The following is a 19,944-nucleotide window of genomic DNA, read 5'->3' as shown; positions in this document are numbered from 1 at the left end:
TTAATAAAGCTCTGCAGGAGTCTGGTGGGCGGAGTCAAGTCAGGGAGATTCAGCTCTTTTTTGGTAAATTAGTGTCACAGTTAGTGAAACTGTAACTTTTGGGAATCATATTGATAAAAAACAGTTTTCTTCTTATTTGTGCCTTTTGTTATCTACCTGGAGAGAATCTTGAAATTTGATCCAAATTAATCAGAGCACAGCCGGTCAGCTGAAAGAACTGAACGTGCAGTTTGTTTCCGGCCTAACTACTAGTTTAAGTGGAGCCGTTATTTGAATAAATCCCACTGAAAGCTTTTCATAACTACTATTTAAACTCTACACTTTCACAGAGCTTCTGTCTCTATTTTCATAGAGTAGTAGTACCAACATTAGTACCAACATTTCATTTTTTCCTTCAGGGAACTAATTAGCAGAACATTAATGGACATGAATCGCAAAATAAAGTGTCACTTGGTTCTTTGTTGTCACTTCAGGGAAAACAGAAGAGGCTCAATTTTAATTTACCCAGCAGAAGTGAAGTTGAATCACTTTCTTTTAAGGTGCTATTAATAACATTGGGAGCATTTTTGAATCGCTTTCAACAACTCTCAAAATGCCGATAGCAGTGCTAACAGTGCTAACAGAGCTAACAGTGCTTATCTGAGGGGGAACAGGAGCGTGGGCGCTACGTTTCCATGACGACGCTGTCGGTCAGGATTGCGTTATCAGCTGTAACCGCCGTATGTGAGCAACAAATTATAAATATCATCACATGGTTTTCACTGTGAAGCAGCACTACAGTTTGATTTGATCAAATTTTAAAACTCTCACAACCACAAAGAAAAAACGGAACGTTTTAAAAGTCAATCTTCAAAACTGTCCTCACCCCACATGCATGGTATTCTCATTTTATCTGTTTAACAAAAAACACCTAAAAATGCACAAATCATTAGTGATAATTGCTAAAATATTCTGTAACTGTTCAAGGTTGCATTAAACGATTGTATCACTATTTATATACACAAACCAACACTGCAGAGAAAAGTGATTTTACATGTTAAGTGATTTTATTTGATTAAGGTTGATGCAGCCTGTAAAAAAGGGCCACAGACTCTGTAGTCTAACACGGTGTACCAGGGACTCTGCTCTAACTATTAGTCACATATGTAAGAGTAGAAATACCTCTTTTATAAAAGAAAATTCCAAGTAAAAATGCAGTTAAAGTAATAGATAAGATAAGATAAGATAAGATAAGATAATCCTTTATTAGTCCCGCAGCGGGGAAATTTGCAGGCTTACAGCAGCATAGAGTTAAAGTGCACACAAGAGACATAGTAAAGAAAGACAAGATAAAAATAAAAATGAAAATAAAAAATAAAAATAAAATAAAAAAACAAGTATTATAAATAAGCAATAAAAACAGTAGAAAAACACAATAACTGAAATATAATATTTACAGACAGAAAAAAAAACTATAATGAGAGTAAATGTGATTATTTACTGTAACAGCTGCCATGAATTAATCACGCAGACATGACGCTCTGTCACTTACCTCATTGTTTTTCCTTTCAGTCTACAGACAACAAATCATCTTCTTTTCAGCGGAATCATGATTCAGGTCAGCTGTTTCCTTTTTTTACGAGCAGCATTACAGTCATTTTTTTTACAGTCATTTAGCAGACGCTTTTATCCAAAGCGACTTACAGGAAGTGTATTCAACATAGGTATTCAAGAGAACTACTAGTCACCAGAAGTCATAAGTGCATCTCCTTTCTTAAACAAGCATCTTAAAGCATAAGCCAGAGCAAAAGTATAGTGCAGAGGCAGATTACTACGAAAACAATAAGTGCTACAAACTACTACGAATAGGATAAGTGCAGTAAACGAATACGAATACAGTAAGTGCTACGAGGAAGGCTCAGGGTAGTACTTCTTGAAGAGGTGAGTTTTCAGTCTGCGCCTAAAGATGGGCAGTGAGATATCATCACTGTCTGTTGACCGGAGAGGAAGATGATTCACACACGAATAGTACAAAAAAATACACATACGTTCTTATGAATATGAGCTGATTCAAAAGTAGAACAAAAATAAAGTCACATACTGTAAATGTACACAAGAGGAAAATGCATTAATTTGCTTCATACAATAATGGAGATGCTCAGCACCTTTAGACTAATTTCTTCATGAATTCATTGCAGTATGAGAAGTATTCACATTATAAATATATAAAGAATGTGCACAAATACTTCTCAAACATCTCCTCTGCTCATCTGTTTGATCAGTGATCCAAAACCTCATATTTTAGAAAGAAAACGTGACAAATTGTGGTTAAATACCTTGTTGTCACTCACAAAACATACAAGCAAATGTAGTTGAAAGCTTCAAAGAGTGTATTTTGTATCATTTTTGCAAAACATATTCTGCTAAAAATGTGATGTGAAGTTAATTTGCACAAGAAAACCCCCCACATATTACAGTGTTTTGGTTTGTTTGAATCATATTTTCTTCTTTTAAGATACACTCATTCTTTCTGGAAACAAACTGATATATGTTTAAATAATCTTCATGTGCTGGCAGCTTTCTTCATTTGTTTAAAGAAAAACAGGCTTCAAGGACTTCGCATGTTTTTGTATCTATCTTGATCACATCTTCTGTTCATCAAACTGACACCGCAGCCAGCAGTCTGATATCTTTATGTGTTTTCATATCTGTTTTTTGCAGACTTGTGCAGTTTTTAAAGCTTGTTAACTTGAATGTGTTGATTCAACACAGGAGAGGCAGAATGTTTCAAACCAAAACAGCAACGACGTAAATTCACACGTTTCCTCTGTTGGTGAAGCTATGCTAGCAGTTCCCCCCTGCTTCCAGTCTTTGTGCTAAGCTAGGCTAACCACTAGTGATGGAACTCTGGGTGACATATCTTCCCTGTAGACTCACTGATACATCTGAATATGAAACATTAAACATAAACGTCGTCGGTGACGTGGCCCAGTTGTGTTCATATCTCTGGTCGTCTCCGTCACTCGGCCTTCGGTCGGTGTTCTCTGCAGCAGGATTACAATCAGGACTAGATTAGTGACGGCAGTCTGTTTGCATCACACGTTTATCACCTCTGAACTGTTTTCTTACAGTAACAGTTGGGACATTTTGTTCCCTTAATGAACTCGTCACTTCAGTTGTCAAACATTGTGATTGAATCATGTCAAGGGAAAAAATGATTAACTGTTTTCCAGAAATAAAAGGAGTAGTTCTCTTTAGTGGATTCACTATTATTTCATTTATTGGACTCATTCAGAGGTTACGTTTGTAGACTAACTGTGTGAAATAAACTATATCAAGTGAAAAAGAGATGATATCCTTTTTTCTATGTATCACTGCTGTATGTGGGTTTTCTTCAGAGGCATTTCTTGACAGTCGACCTTGGAAGGACAAATAAAGTTGTCATGATTAGTTCATAAAAAAATGTTTTCTGTTCGGAAAATCACACTGACACAAGATAGTCCTTTTATGTGTTATGTGTAAACTGTCACCTGAATGTAACTCATGCTGGTTTAACTGTTAGCGCTAAACACTGGAATGCTGCTTCAAGAACAATATAAAATCAGCTGAAGTAAACTGTGATGTGACTTTAAGTTCGGACACTGAACAGAAATCTTGTGTTATTCAATTTCTATGGCAATCATATTATTACTTCATTAAATAAATAGATGTTCTACTTAAAACAAAACAAAATCTGCTCAGTATTTATGTGAATAAACTCTGTGAGCACTGACCTTCACACAGTCTTATCTGTCTCATGCTGTTCATCCTCTGGCCTGCAGCGTCCTCTGCTGGCTGTTGGCTGGTGTTACTTCAGCTCCTTCAGTCTGATCTACTTTTAAACATGAACACAAACCTCTAAACTACCTGATCTCTCTGGATATATAAATCTCCTGGTTTCAATATTGAATAAGGCTCCTTAATTATTTCACGTAATAAAAGGGTAAAAACAAAAGACATGAAAACAAAAGAAAGAAACAAAAAGGCACAAAAAAAAGTCTTGACAAAACAAAAGCACACCAACCAAAAATACTCAAAATAATCTAACCGAAATCACATGGAAGCAAAACAGAAACTCAAATAAAAATTATATATGAAATAAAAAAGTTAACAAAACTTTAAAACAAAACTGCTAAGAAACTTTAAAAAATAAATAAAAAACAATAATCAAAAAAACAACAAACACAAACAAAACAAACACAACCATAATTTAAAAAAAATTAAAAGTAGGACAAATTCCCCAAAATTGTAAAGCAAAGAAAAAGTTAACATAATTTAGAATAAAATAAATAAACAATTAATTAAGATTTGCACCTAAATGACAGTTAAATGTCACAGACTACTGAGCTGCATGTTCAACTTAAAATGTATGAATAAATTGTGTAAAATATTTCAATATGTAGATTCTTTTACATGTTTGGTGTCTTCAGCTCGGCCCACCTTCATGTCGCCTGAACTCACCTGTGTAGCTGCACGAGGAAAATGTCAAAGGTCGGGGTAAATAAAAACACTTCACCAGCAGCAGTATTTTTGGTACATTGACTGTTTTTTTTATTCCAAACGTATGTCTATATATTGAACATCAGAGGGCTGATCCCCTACAGTCACCCCACACGTCAATATCAATAATAATGATAACAAGAGAATCATCAGAATAATATCCACCGGTCGTCTCTGTCCTACTGATGAGCTGAGCACTGCTGGTACAAATCTGAGGGAGGAGCAGAAAATATAAAACAAAAGAGCCGACGACGTGATGACAACGGGATTCATTCATAACCGCCAATCACACACACACACACACACACACACACGCACACGCACACGCACACGCACACTTAAAATCATATCTTACATCAACATTCCTGTGCATTTTTCTCCTTTTCATAAACTATTTCTTTTTCTTGGATTCTGTCGGCTCATTTTTCTAAACATGTCTATACACAAATTACAAAAATAATAAAATAAACAAAAACTACAGGCACTGATCTCAAATAAATCTGTTTCCATAAAAAAAAATAAAAATAAAAGTCCAGTAGGTGATTTACTTTTGGCTCCTTGATGTTCGTACCCTGCAGGCAGGCGACTGTAAAGCAATTACGTGTGGAAATGTCAATATCACCACTTATGTTGAGCGGTCGGTCGATATGAAATGTCGATGTATGGATCTCGGAAAACGCCAGCAGCTGACGGGTAACTTGTGAACTCTGACATCCCGGCATTGTGATCGAATCAACATGACAACAATTTTAAGAACCTCAAGGACTCAAAGTTACCACCAAAAACAGAGGAGAGAAGAAGTAGCACTCCGATTGGACAAAGGAAGTGAATTTACAATCACAAATTTAGTTTTTCTCTTTAGTCGCCCTCCAAGTTTCCCTGTGAATATGTGTTTGTATGTGCAGCTTTAATACTCACCTAAAATATACAAAACTGTACTGATGGAGTTCATCTCTTTTTAGGGACTGTATGGAAATTATTAGATTGGTGAAACGGGGCAAAAACCTTAATTTTCTTTTTTTAAAAAAGCAACAACCTCCCCTTAAAGATCAAAGTTTTAAAATAACACACTGTAACAGTATTAAAATGCTACAACTGGTTTCACCATTAAAATACAAACAAAAATAATTTTGAAATTGTCACCAATTTGCATATTAGAGGAGAAATTATAATAGAATATACAACAATAAAATCTCTCTTCAATAAATTATTTATATGCTGTGAGAGAATAAGAGAAAGATCTCACACAAACATCTAAAAAGACCAAATTCATCATTTTCGTACAGTCCTTCACAGTCGCAGCTAACTCAGATCTGGCCGCCACATTTGGACAGGTTTTGAAATTTGGGTAAATCAACTCGATCGAGACAGGCGGGCCAGCTTTGGATATCAACACCTGCAGTTTGGACCTGATATTAGCTGATTTGTATCATTAAAGTCTGCCATTAGTTTGAAAACTATTAACCAGAGCTCTTTTGGCTACACCAATTCTTATGACTTTTACTTTGAAAAAGCAAAGCAGCAGATGCTTCCTTGTTCTTTGGCGGCATGTGTCGGGGCAGTAAACTGTTCAAAATGTTAAAACTGCAAAGGAATAGTTGAATATTTTTGGAAAATGGGCTCATTAGAGAGAGACCTTTTCAGATGGATATCAATCTCATATGAAGGCGTGGTTAGCCTAGCTTAGCAGGGGGAAACAGCTAGCCTGGATCTGTCCAAAAGTTCCAAAATACACCTGCTAACACCCCTGAAGCTCACTGATTAACATGTTTACACTGAGTAACACTTGTTTGTTAAATTAGTACACAAACAAAAAATTGGAAAATACGTTGTCTGATTTCACAGGAGTTCAACCACAGAAATATAAAAGGAGTAGAACGGACTTCCGTGGTCAGAGAAGAGATGGCTGGCCAGTTAGCTAGGTAGCTAATGTTAGCTTGTCCTTTTCTGGACAGACCAAGTGTGAGGCAGAGGGACAGGTAGGCTTCCGCTAACCACCAGCCCGCTGTTGGGCTAATTTTCTGTAACAATTGTAGCATTGAATCATGGTGTAATTAGCAGCTAGCTAAAAACCCAGCTGTTAGTATGCTATATTGCTAACTCCACCATGCTTTAATGCTACACTGGTTACAGAGGACGAGCCGAAAAAGCATGGTGGAATTGTCAGACCGGCTAAGTAGCCAGCGGGTACTCTTTTTAGCTAACTAGCTTGCTAACTCCACCGTCCTATTTAGGCTAATTTTCTGTAAGCAGTGTAGCAATAAAGCAACGGTTCACAACAAAATGGCCGCCGCTCCAACCAACCTGCTACGTTGATTTAAAATGTGAATGTCCGTTCTGCTTCGATTTTATTTCTATGGCTTCTTTGCCACGTCCTTTTTATGGTCTGCCAAAGTCTTTGTGCTAAGCTAGGCTAACACCGTCCCGACTCTTGCTCTATACTAAACACACAGACATGAGATTGAAATGAACGTCTAATTCTTGAAATGAAAGCAAAATAGAGCTCAAAATGGTTTATGTCATAGTCGCTGATACCAGTGTCTGATTGGTGGACTGTTAACATCCTGTACACAGACACTAAAAAGAAAAGATCCAACCATTTTTTCGTGGTGAATTAAATGCTGCATGGAAAAAGAAGAACTAGCTCAGCGCAGCTTCATACACTTCAGGTGAGTATTGATGCGTCTGCTTTTCTAGATCTCAGCACCGGTTGGTCAGTTTTCCAGACGTCTGCACAAACAGCTACATCCTCCAGAGACACTTGAATGATTGACAGATGACCATGATAACTGTACAGCTGCTCTGCTACCGTGTGTGTGTGTGTGTGTGTGTGTGTGTGTGTGTGTGTGTGTGTGTGGTTGTGTGTACAGTAGGTCTCCTTCTATACAAACTGGTTCAGTATTCAAACGGTAAGAGAAAGAGTCCTCCTCACTTGGCACGGAGTGTGATGATTGGCAGAGGCAAGAGGTGGAGGACTGAATGCGGGGGGGGGGGGGGGGCAACAAACGAGCCCCCAGGATGGTGTCCATTTGGCCGCCACTTCCTGTTTGTCCATCCTCTGCAGTCCTGTGATCCAAATGACTCTGAACACCTCGGCTGGTTTAATCCAAAATGGAACGTTCCATTTGTCCTCCCTGCACACAGTCAGAGTGGTTTAATCCGTCCATCCCTGTGGAAAGGTCACTGGTATGATCCACTGAGCCAAAGTGGCTTTGTTTTTATTTGTGACCCTGCAAATGGGTCAAAATGGTTTCCTCCATCCACCCCTCCTGTTAGGCCAGTTTGGACTGATCGAGATGTGTCATTGGGGCCAAAAAGATGGTTTAAACCCATGACCTTTGACCCCTCTGATGGCGGCCCATATAGCGTCCCTCTGCTTCAGTTGTGCCCCACCAGCAAGTCCGTCGGCGGGCGCGTCGGAGTCTTCGGTGGAGGCAGCGGCCTCGGCGGTGGCGGCGGTTTGGTGTTGCCCAGCCGTGGACTCGCTGGCCCCCGCCACCGTCACTGTCGGCTCTGTCTGCTGGGATAGGAGGAGGCGGTGGTGGGAGGCGGGGCAGCGACATGGAGCCGTGGTGGTAGAGGAGGTGGTGGTGGGGGTTGTGGCGGAGGTGGTGACCTCCGAGGGGAGGGACCCGGGAGCAGGAGGAGGCGGAGGAGGATGAGGAGGGGGAGGAGGCGGGGAGGCGTGAGCGTGGCCGGCCTCAGGCTCTGGATCCGCCGGCACTCCTGACAGATCCGCACGTGGCTGCAGCCCTGCAGGAAGCTGCGCAGCGGGGCGGGCGGAGCCACCAGGGCCGACACCGGAGGAGGCGTGCTGGTGGTGGCGTTGGCGCCTAGTGGGTCCTCCAGGAGCCTCTGTGGCCCCGGCCCCAAATCAGGAAACCCTCCCATACCTCCCCAAGCCCCCCCGTCAGCGAGCCGGTGCCGCTGTAGAGTTTCCCGTTGCTGAGGCGCATCTCGCGAACCAGGCGGATGGGCCGGGGCGTGGCCAGAGCCAGGCGTGACGGGTGACGCAGGACTCCGCCCCGGCGCTGCTCAGAGGACGGCGGCGTCGAGAGCGAGAACTCTTCTTACAGGAGACGGCGTTTCGAAACTCCGTCAGCATCTCCTGACAAACAGAGACCTGAGAGTGAGAGACACAGAGAAACATGACATTTTTAAATTCCTATTATTTAAAACAATATTTTAATTTATTCATTCATACATACACACAAAACAACATTATGATATGCTCATTTATCTGTCTAATGCAACTTTTTAGTAATGTTTTCAAATAAGAAACACTTGAAAACACTTACTTTTTCCAAATTGTTAAATATTGATACATGTATTTTTTGTTATATTTTTCTAATTCTTTTCCTAACAATGTTGTGAATAAATATAAACTAATGCCTGAATACTTATAAGGATATGCTCATGCAAAGAAACACTTGGGGAGAGGGAGACAACGTGTGTGTGAGCATGACATGAACTCATTTTACTCTGGAGGATTTTATCTGTGTGTGTGTGTGTGTGTGTGTGTGTGTGTGTGTGTGTGTGTGTGTGTGTGTGTGTGTGTGTGTGTGTGTGTGTGTGTGTGTGTGTGGGGGGGTAATTCGTCCATTAATCTGTCCCATAAAAAGGAAAAACAGTCGGGGCAGGAAGTCAAATAAATGATGGATAAACGAAGAGCAAATAAAAGTCAAAAGCTGTTTCTGCAGAGGGCGAACGAGTGGACAGAGAGAGAGACCACTCAAAACGCTGCTTCAAAATTCAAATGATCGTAGTAGCAAAGACGTGGCTTTTATGATCAATATCTTTGCACGAGGACACACGTGTGCATGTGCACCAGTGCTGCGTTACACCGTCATGCAGAAGTTTCAGTCAGTGGATAGTTTATTACTCTTTATTTCACTTCTTTGTGTTTGTTTGTTTTTCTGCTAGAAGAGGTTAAAGTGTCACTTTCTGCATGGAATTCTGAATAAAGCACATTCTGATTATCAGCTGCCCACACACACACACACACACACACACACACACACACACACAGACACAGACACAGACACACACACACAGACACACACACACACACACACACACACACACACACACACACACACACACACACACACACACACACACACACACACACACACACACACACACAGGCGGATGACCTACTGAGGTGTTTGAGCTGAGGTTGAGGCCGGGGCGGGGCAGGAGGAGGAGGACGAGAGAGGAGGAGGAGGAGGAGGAGGAGGAGGAGGGTGATGATGAAGGTTTACCTCGTCCGTCTCGGCGCTGCGGCGCGTCGACCACAGGAACTCCATGATGGCCACGAAGACGGCGATGATGAGGCCGCAGATCAGGACCACGAAGATCCCACCGATGTTCTCCATGCCGAGACCTGAAGCCGGCAGAGACGCAGCGACGAAGAGCAGAGAGGAAAAAAAACCCAGCTTTAGTTAAAACTGTTTATGAAGAAGAGCATAAAACTATAAAATGCTGACTTGAGAAAGAGTCTCTAACATCATTCATCATTGTACATTTTCTATTTTCTCATGTTTTTTACTATTGCACTATGCTTATGCCAAATAATGTGTAAAATACTTGGCAATAAACCGTTTCTGATTTCCGATAATATGCCTATATAACTAAATACTGATGTATACAGAGATAAAGATGAGTGTATAGAAGTAAAGGGACAGTATAACTCGGTGCACTGCTGAATATAAATCTGACAGAATAATAAAACGCCACAATATCTGACCAGTATGAAAGAAAAACTGAAGAGATGAGAACCAGCAAATGTTTTGGGTTCAAAAGTGCAACTTGTGATGTATACCAGTGAACATTATATATTTGAATCTGTGTGAAAGGACCTCTGAGCTAAAGAGCAAAGAGACACTTGATTAGTCTTAATGGGTCTTAATGGCTCAGTCACACACACACACACACACACACACACACACACACACACACACACACACACACACACACACACACACACACACACACACACACACACACACACACACACACACACACACACACACACACACACACACACACACACGACTTTGCCGTGTGACTTCATGTCCGTGTGCTCTGGGGATGAAGGCAGCTGATCGATACTCAGACAGACTCACATTCCCTCTGTGATTGGCTCCTTTAGTGAGAAAGTCGATGGACAGAAAGCGTCTCGTCTTGTTACAGTGAGACACATCAGGGGAAAAAATAGAAAAACATGTCTGTGGGTCAATAAGGGAAACGTTGAGGGAAAAAACTCGGTCGTCAATCGATGCAGAGAAAAGACATATGATATATCGGAGGATGAAATGAGGTCGTGTCGGAGAGGCTGGGTTTTATGTTTTATGTCTCATTTCACAGTTAATGAAAAATAAAGCAAGAGACAAGAAGGAGGACGGATTGCCTTGAAATCTTTCACAAACACAACTTTGACGATCACCTGATTTTTCCTCTAGCGCCACCAGCAGGTTGATATTTGTGTCCAAGTCTTTGGTTTATGACCAAACACCTGCAGAACTAAAGACATCCCATCAGCCTCAGCTGTACTTTGTGTCAGCATGCTAATATGCTAGCACGGTAAACATTACACCTGCTTAACATCATCATGTTAGAATTATTATGATGAGTATATAAGCATGCCAACATTATCATTAAGCTCAGTGTAGCCTGATGGAGGCGCCTTACAGCATGACTGGCTAACAGTCGGTTAGCTAACTTATATTTATTACTTATTTTTGGCTTTTGGACTGTTGGCTCAGGCTGTTCTCATACAGCACTCGTATATGTATCCACGCATATTTCATATATATCCAGTGAAATCCTTTCGTTTTTATTCCACATAATCAGGAACAAGGAAGCGATAAACGGCACAGAGCTAATGGATCGCGTGAAGACAGACATGTTGTGATAAACTGCTGCTGTTTCCTCCTTAACTTGTGAGGGGTTTATTGAGTTTGAGACGAGAGTCTACTGGAGGAAATGTAGTGTGTGTGTGTGTGTGTGTGTGTGTGTGTGTGTGTGTGTGTGTGTGTGTGTGTGTGTGTGTGTGTGTGAGAGTAAAGACAAAGACAAAGACAAAGAGACAGAGAGAGGACGTTTGAGGCGAGGACATCTCACTCCAGATATATGTACCGTAAGCAGAACCTTTAACTAGGAAACCACATCAATACTCCAAGTTTTACTCATTTAGAACCGGTTCCCGTTTAGAACCTGGTTTCGGGAGGCATCGGTACATCCAGGGGAATAAATCCAGACAGACGAGGAAACATTTTATATCTGTGAATGTTGTATTATTTGTCTTCCCTTGCAGAGAGTTGGACGCCGTTTCTCACATCTGTACGTTTCAGAATGACGGTCTGAGCCGTGACACCCACCTTTGGCTCGGTGGTCCTCCTCTTTGGGACACTGGCCCCCCTCCCACCAGCGTCTCTTCAGGATCTCCAGCCTGTTGCTCTCCTGCAGCTGTAGGATCCCCAGAGTGATCTCGTCTCTGTACGGAGAACCTGAGGAGAAACAAGAGTCACCGTCACAGAGACATTCAGCTCCGGTTTATTGAGGAATAAAGGAAGTTAAACCCACAGCTCACCTGCTCACCTGTCCTTTATTTAACATGTGTTAAGCTGCACTAACGAGCACAATGCATCTTCATTTCTATATTGACATTTTCCTTCCAGTGAGCACATTTAGTGATAGACTGAGAAAGACTGAAGCAGCAGCTGCATCTTTGAATATGAATCTCTTTTTGCACCTGAGATGTGCTGTATTCAGAACTAACTCAACCTGTTAATGGAAAATATCGACTGGTTATAAATGTGGAATTTGTTCAGCAGCAGCAGCAGCGTGGTGTCAGCCACCAATCCTGTTTCCTAGAAATGAAGTTTACGATTCATTTTGCCTGTGAACCTGTGAGCTCGTGTTTTATTTACTCTGTCAGACGCTTCTGGTCCTCGTCCACTTTGGACAGATTACCAGCAGCCTAGGACGACCAACCACAACCGTTGATCTAGCATGAGGAGTGTTTGAGACAATGCCATTTCAAAGCCTTGGATTTGTCAGTTTCGTAATCGCCATGTTGTTTTTTTGCAACCAATGAACAAAAGTGACCATATTTGGACTGAGGAGACGGCGTATACGTCTCTGGTGTGGACCTGTCAATCAGTGTGTAGCCCCGCCCTAAAGCATCCCCTGCTTTATGGTCTGTTTGACTCTAAATGGAGCATCATTTGCAGAACCGGAGGGTTGACTCAGTTTTTGATTGTTTTTCTACTAAAGTCACGTGCTATGTGTCAATATCCACTAGTAACATGAGTAGAGTCTTTTCAAAATAAACATGTCTTCACATGAATCAACTCAGTTAGCTCTAGGCAACAAAACAAAAACAAAAAAATCGCCAAACTCGAGGCTTCAGAACATCCTTCCACAAACCAATGAGTGACGTCACCATGACTACGTCCACTTCTTTTATAAGTCATTGGGAGAGACTTTTTGTAAGATATCATACCAACCGTTGTTTGAGGATACGTTGGTTACGGTTATCGCGAAAGGATGATTTAATTCACTGATTGTTTTCACACAAAACTAAACGATAATACGACAAATATCATATGTGTAATTCATGGCACAAACCAAACTGGATCAAAATATATTTGTCTCTCCCCATTGGCTACCATACAGATTTATTTAGAAATTAGGCGGGACTTCCCCCTCTCTATACTCATTAAAATAGTGAAACCTGTTTAAACTCTGAGACCCGGTTTAGTTCAGGATCATTGATCTAAGAAACTCTGTAATAAAGCAGCTCTGAGGTCCTGAAGCTGATTCCCTCTGTGGTCACTTTTCTCTTCCTGTCATTAATATTTCGTCCACTGCAGCTGTAAATTATGAACCTCTCCTCCTCACCGCGAACTCATCCATCTTCTTTCTTGTTCCATTAACAAGAGACAAAAACTTTCACCAAAAGGACAGACAGCAGGAAGTGTGTGGCTGTTTTTCAAGGTAAAAGATCATTTAAGTCTTTTACTAAATCATGACACTTTAACTGGTTAGACACTCAATATTTTTAGAGATATAGAATGATTCATCGTCGCCGCCTGACTTTCTTTTCTTTACGTTTTTTTAAACACCTTCCTTCAAAGACGGATACCTTGTTTGGCAAGTTTCCAAAAGGATCAACGTCAGGTGATCTTTCTTTTCCAAAGTGGATGGATGCCCTTTTACTTCTTTTTTGGGACAATACACACTTTTCTCTCTCCTCCAATGATTCTTGAGTTTTTCATTTTTTATGTAATTCCACTTTGAAAGGTAGTTTTACCTTTGAAACTTTAAGTATTTATTTAGAAAATGACTCTACTTCTCTCTTGATTTATTCCCTCAGTAAACATTGTAAACATGAGTTTATGGTCTCAATCTCTAGTTTCAAGTCTTCTTCAATACAGCATGATGTTCATTTAGTAAATGATGCTCCATTTAGAGTCAAACAGACCATAAAGCAGGGGATGCTTTAGGGCGGGGCTACACACTGATTGACAGGTCCACACCAGAGACGTATCCGGCGTCTCTACGTCACTCCTCCTCAGTCCTTATATGGTCACTTCCTGTTCACAGGTTGGATAAAAAAACAAGATGGGGATGGTCGTATTTCAAGATGGCAAGTTTGGTGCTGTTTCTGTTACATAAAGGTATGTTTCCTGGGAAGAGGCATGGATTTGAAGTCACATATGTGAAGTCACACCATTAAGTATGAACTGTTTTCTGGTCTGACTAGATCATATATTTAAGGAGACACTACGGTTTGGGTTGAGATAAGTACGTTCCTTAAGGGCAGAATGGTTCGTGGTTTGGTTTAAAATGACTACTCTGTTAAGTCATGGGACCTTCGCCTTCATGGTTACACTAATTACCACCTCAGGGAACGATGATGGTTAAAAAGAGTCACGTTCGCTGTCTGTTGGAAACGGGAATGAAATGAACTTTAAACTCCCAGAACAGCCGTGAGTTCTCATTTCTCTCTTTTGAGGCCGATGCTAATCGCTCTCTGTCAGTCAGCATGAGAGACGGCGTCTACCAGGGGCACGGGGCGACTCTGCTGCATTTATTTTCATCTCTTAACAGGCAGGTTGACGGGCAGGCCGGGCTCCCAAATACCCCTTGTCTCTTTTTTCTGTCTCCGTCTTCCCACTGTTTGCTCTGTCCACATCCTCCCTCCTCTATTAACTATGCTAATCTATGCACGAAACACTTAGCACCAGAAACAAGTCTGAGGCGGATGACGAGGCGAGGCCAGACTCCGGCAAAAGCAGACCGAGGCCAAATTGGAATCATGGTGGCTTTAATTTGCCAGGAGCAGCAGCTGCACAGAGAATATGACCTGGTTAACAGAACCGACACACAAGGTGCCGGACAAAACGTAAGGCAGCCTCAATATATTACAAACTAAATGTGATGTGACAGCAGACTAACCACAATTACACCTCACATAAACATGGCAGAGCACACACACACACACACACACACACACACACACACACACACACACACACACACACACACACACACACACACACACACACACACACACACACACACACACACACACACACACACACACACACACACACACACACACACACACACCAGGTTGGTGCTTGTTCTCTGTTTCCAGGGATGATTGATACATTCATCTGGGGGACCTGTAGTCTTATCTTATTTTACATTCTAGCCAACATTTGTACAGTCTAACTCTGGTTTTTATTTTGAAATCTGCAGAAATGTTTACCTGTGTAGGTCTAAAAATCAGAGTTTACATTTGATATTGATTGATACCACTGATGTGACATTGACTTAGTTTACATGCACACTCTTATTCCAAATGTGACAATATTCTGATTTTGCTCATGTAAACATCAAATTCTGTTTGCATATTCTGAATTAGACCTGATTCCGAATGGAGCATTCAGGATATGCGTCTCAACAGGTGTAAATACGGCCTCTTTACTGTTTACGACCAGCTCTGTGTGTTGAACACAAACCAACTAGCAAACGTTTTTCAAAGCTGGAGAAGAGATGGATGCCCCCCAAAACAGAAGAAGAAACACTCCTACTTTTAAACATCATGAAGGAGTTGGATATCAACAGGTTTTGGGATATGAACAAATATCTCAACGTTGACCTTTTAAAGAAGGTGTTTGAAGGAATGAAATAGGGAGGCTGAGTTAACAAGAATCCCAAAACTTCTAAACCTATGGAAAACTTTAAAAAAAACAAGTTTTGACGCTAAGGAACAAAACGGCACAAGCTGCTCCTGACGTTCCTGTTTTCTCTAGTTTGATGTGATAAACAACATGTTGGGCATCGACCCGTCAAACGCACAAGAGAATGATGTCGATGTTGGATTCACTGACCCCGTTGATGAGGATGAGGCATGCCGTCGTTTCACATTAATCTGAATACAGACAGCTGCATGTAAACGAGAATATTAGTGGAACATGCATTTTCTTTGGCCTCGTGAACACTTTGCTAGTAATATTGTCCTTTCTAGAATAAGAGCACCAAAAAAAAAAAGAATATTTTGTGCCTGTAAACGTAGTCTCTGACACAGATTTCTTTTCATTCGTCCCTCCTCTCTCCACGCTCTAAACTCCCAAAATTGTCCTCACATGTCTCAGAAGGCCCGTTCTGTTTCTTGTAACTCACCCAGAGGCATGCCGATGCCGTATCCTTTGGTGTCCAGCAGCCCTCCGATCTGCGTGAGGTTGCAGTTGAGGCTGCGGTAGTACTCGTTCATGGTGCTCTCCATCAGGAAGGCGTACTTGGAGTTGAGGACGCGGGCGATGCCTTCCTCGGTGCTCTTCACGAACACGCTGGGCTGCTTGGAGTTCATGTAGTTCCACATCCGCTGGTACGTCTGGTACCGCGAGTTCTGGAGGAGGGGAGGAAGAGGAAGAGAGAGTTTTTCCAGACGTTCAAACATTCGTCAACCTTTCCTGTTGCTATCAGAAGAAATTGGTCAAACTAAACCCAGGCAGTGATCAGTGTCTTCCCCCGTCTCACCATGAAGAAGGTCATGGTGGAGCCTCCGTGGATCGTTCCGTACTGGATGTTGGTTTGGTCGGCCAGATCGTCCGGAGACTCGATGGGAGCCTCCATCCTCTGCACCGTCAGAAACGCCGCCAGGTTGGCCGTGTAGGACGAGATGATGATGAGGGTGAACGCCCACCTGAGAGGAGCAGAGACGAAGATCAGCTTTAACCTTTATTTACCCTGAGAAACTTTCAAACACTCGTCTTGTTTCTTTCTCTCTCTCTCTCTCTCTCTCTCTCTTCATTAAGGGCTGCGAGTGGAAAGCAGAAGGGAGACAGATGGAGAGCACTGCAGGAAACGTCAGGATTTTTAGGTAAAAACCATCAACCTAAACATGAACTCGAGCTGCAGCAGAGAGGAGCAGGACACCTCCACTGCAGAGGAAATGAGACAGAAGTGATGAGCAAGGGAATTATGGAGGGAGCCGAGGTTTGAAAGAGAGAGATGGGGGTAAAACAGAGAGGGAGGGAGGGAGGGAGGAGGAAGGTCAGATATTAGACATTAAACATTAGACATATAGGAGTAAAGCAATAAAAGCTTTAAAGGAGACAGAGTAGAGTTTGGGCTCTGGTGATTACATTCAATCGTTATTTCATACCCTGAAAATTCACCATTGTGATTGGCTGGACGGCCCAGTCTGCCGGAAAAAGTGATGACATTGTACTTTTCTGCAAACCAAGGACACGTTCAATGTTGACCCATTTTTTGGGGCATTTGGTCAGAGCAAGTAGTAGTAGAGGGTTGTTCAGCGATGTTGTTACGTTACATCATCACGTTACGTTACCTTATGTTGCAATTAATGAATTATGTTATATCATTATGTTGTTGCGTTACGGCTTTACGTTGTTAATTACTTTGTTACGTTACATCATTACGTTACATTATTTCGTCATGTCACATCATTACAATCAATCGTTTTTGAATAGTGATACGTTACACCGTTATGTCAATACGTGGTTACATTACATTGTTACGTTACATTGTTACGTTACATTGAACCTTTTTTACATCACTTTCTTATGATGTGTTGTGACATTACATTGTTACATTATGGTATGTTATGTTGTTATGTTACGCTGTAACGTTACATAATTACGTTATGTTTTTAGGTTACATTGTTATGGAATGTTGTTACGTTACATCGTTTTGTCATTACATCGTCATGTTATGTCTTCCTTTCGTTATGATGTTTCTGGTTTTCTTTGTTAAGCTATGTCGTTACTTTATGACGATACATTATGATTTCAACACCAATCATTTATTTTGTAACTTTAACCATGAAGTTTGTTGCCTAAACCCAAACTAATTGTTTCACAACATTAACAAAGTGGCATTGTAGTTATTTTGCAAGAGTGATTTGAGACTAATATGAAACATATTTACTAATCATATTTTTTGTTAACATAACCGGTAAAGGCTGGTTTGGGCTGTAAGGTGCAATTAACTTCTAGTCACCTTTGACACAGGTTCTACCCAAGCTTGTAATGTTGCAATCACTTAACAAAAGTATTTATTCATTGCAACGTAATAGATGAGACAGAATACAAATACAAGATGCACTTCTTCTATTTATGGACCAAATAAGCCTTGATGGAGTTATGACCTCTTCAACGAGCCAGTGAGACAGACAGACAGACAGACAGACAGACAGACAGACAGACAGACAGACAGACAGATAAACAGACAGACAGACAGACAGACAGACAGACAGATAAACAGACAGACAGACAGACAGACAGACAGACAGACAGACAGATAAACAGACAGACAGACAGACAGACAGACAGACAGACAGACAGACAGATAAACAGACAGACAGACAGACAGACAGACAGACAGACAGACAGACAGACAGACAGACAGACAGACAGACAGACAGACAGACAGACAGACAGATATCAGTATGTTGAAGTTCATGCCTTCGCCATCATGAGCTTTTATCGGCCAAGTGCCCGGCGAGGCTGAGAGCTGTCAGAGAAATAATGCTGATGGTCTCTCCAGTCCCTCCAGTATCACTCCACCATCTGTCTGACTGCAGCTACTGGGAATAAGGGAGGGAGGAGGAGAGGAGAGGAGGGGAGGAGGAAAAACAGGAGGAGAAGGAGGGGACAGGAGAGGACGAGTTGGAGGACTAATTGTAATTTCAGCCTTCACAGCCAGCAGGAGGACGGAGGTTTGGTCTGAATATCCTTCTTGTTGAAGTGAATGTTTGAAGATGATGATGATGTCTCTGTTTTTAACATGAGATCAGCAAGTATTTTAGTGAAGGTATTTGGCTTAAACGGGAGCATGACAAATAAAAAAGGGACAGTGACAAAATGAGTCTGAAATAGCAACTAAAATACAGTCATCAAAAAAAGAACAAAAAAACAAAACGACTTCATTTTCAACCAAATGAAACCAAAGGATGAGCTTGAATTCAAAAAAGAAAATCAAAGAATAATAAAAAGATTGTAACAATTTATTTTATGGGAACATCATTTCTAATTATATAAAAGCTGTGTAATAATGGGGACCTATAATACAATAAAAATTAAACATAAGGAATATAGTTTATAATAATAAATTAATAAAGAATAAAAATGTATATGGAATTCATCTTCATAGAAATTCCCATTTTCTATATAATTTATGTGAAATTATAAAGTTTATTCAGAGTATTTAGAAATAACTGACCTATAAAATGAAGGCATTACCAAAAAACGTCCAACAAACGTCTTCTTATGAAAGCAAATAAATACGGATACCCGATGCAACATAGCTTGGCACGGCGGTCTTTAGAAGTTTATCACATTTATAAGCTGCTGGGAAATCTGTGCAGAAAAATGAGGGTCAGGTGCTGCTTGGAGTCGGACAGAGGACATTAGAGGAGCGGAAACGAATCAGGAAGAGAAAGTGACATCATCATTTTGACCTGAGAGACATGAAACCATCTGTTCACCTTCAGCTGATGTTCAGCTAAACGAGGGAGAGACAAACCGCCGCGACACCAACAAGAACACTACAATGTGATTCATATGGAACAGGAAAAAGAAAAATGAAGAATAAAAGTATGGTTAAAGTAAAAAATATATATATATTTGAAAAAACTAAGGGACAAAAAAGATGCTGTTAAAAGAAAATAAAAACAAAAATAATCTGTTATATTTCAGCCAAAAACTGCATCTCAACCTCTCAGAGCTTCTTAAGCGAAAGGTTCAAATCTACATTAATTCTCGGGACAAATGAGTCTTCAGTATTCACGTATTTATCTTTTCGGATCCCTCTAAATGGCGTTTAAATGACTCGATAATTCGTAAGTCATTTAGCGTTCAATAACAATGTCATCGTGCTTGTTGC

General features: G+C 41.0%; 1 protein-coding gene across 1 annotated transcript in view; it reads right to left on the bottom strand.

Moving 5' to 3' along the window:
- Positions 1–7,896: 7,896 nt before the first annotated feature.
- LOC129096835 (glutamate receptor ionotropic, kainate 5-like) overlaps positions 7,897–19,944 on the bottom strand; it is a 63,398-nt gene continuing 51,350 nt past the window's right edge. The window contains 10 exon segments of the mRNA XM_054605513.1: positions 7,897–8,006; positions 8,009–8,199; positions 8,201–8,417; positions 8,420–8,545; positions 8,548–8,641; positions 9,679–9,710; positions 9,713–9,904; positions 11,901–12,029; positions 16,219–16,444; positions 16,576–16,741. Coding sequence (XP_054461488.1) covers positions 7,897–8,006; positions 8,009–8,199; positions 8,201–8,417; positions 8,420–8,545; positions 8,548–8,641; positions 9,679–9,710; positions 9,713–9,904; positions 11,901–12,029; positions 16,219–16,444; positions 16,576–16,741 — 1,483 coding nt within the window.

Source organism: Anoplopoma fimbria, chromosome 10 (assembly GCF_027596085.1).
Source record: "Anoplopoma fimbria isolate UVic2021 breed Golden Eagle Sablefish chromosome 10, Afim_UVic_2022, whole genome shotgun sequence".
Classification (NCBI taxonomy): Eukaryota; Metazoa; Chordata; class Actinopteri; order Perciformes; family Anoplopomatidae; genus Anoplopoma; species Anoplopoma fimbria.
The sequence above is the reverse complement of the archived record's forward strand: the minus strand, read 5'-3'. Positions and strand labels throughout refer to the sequence as shown.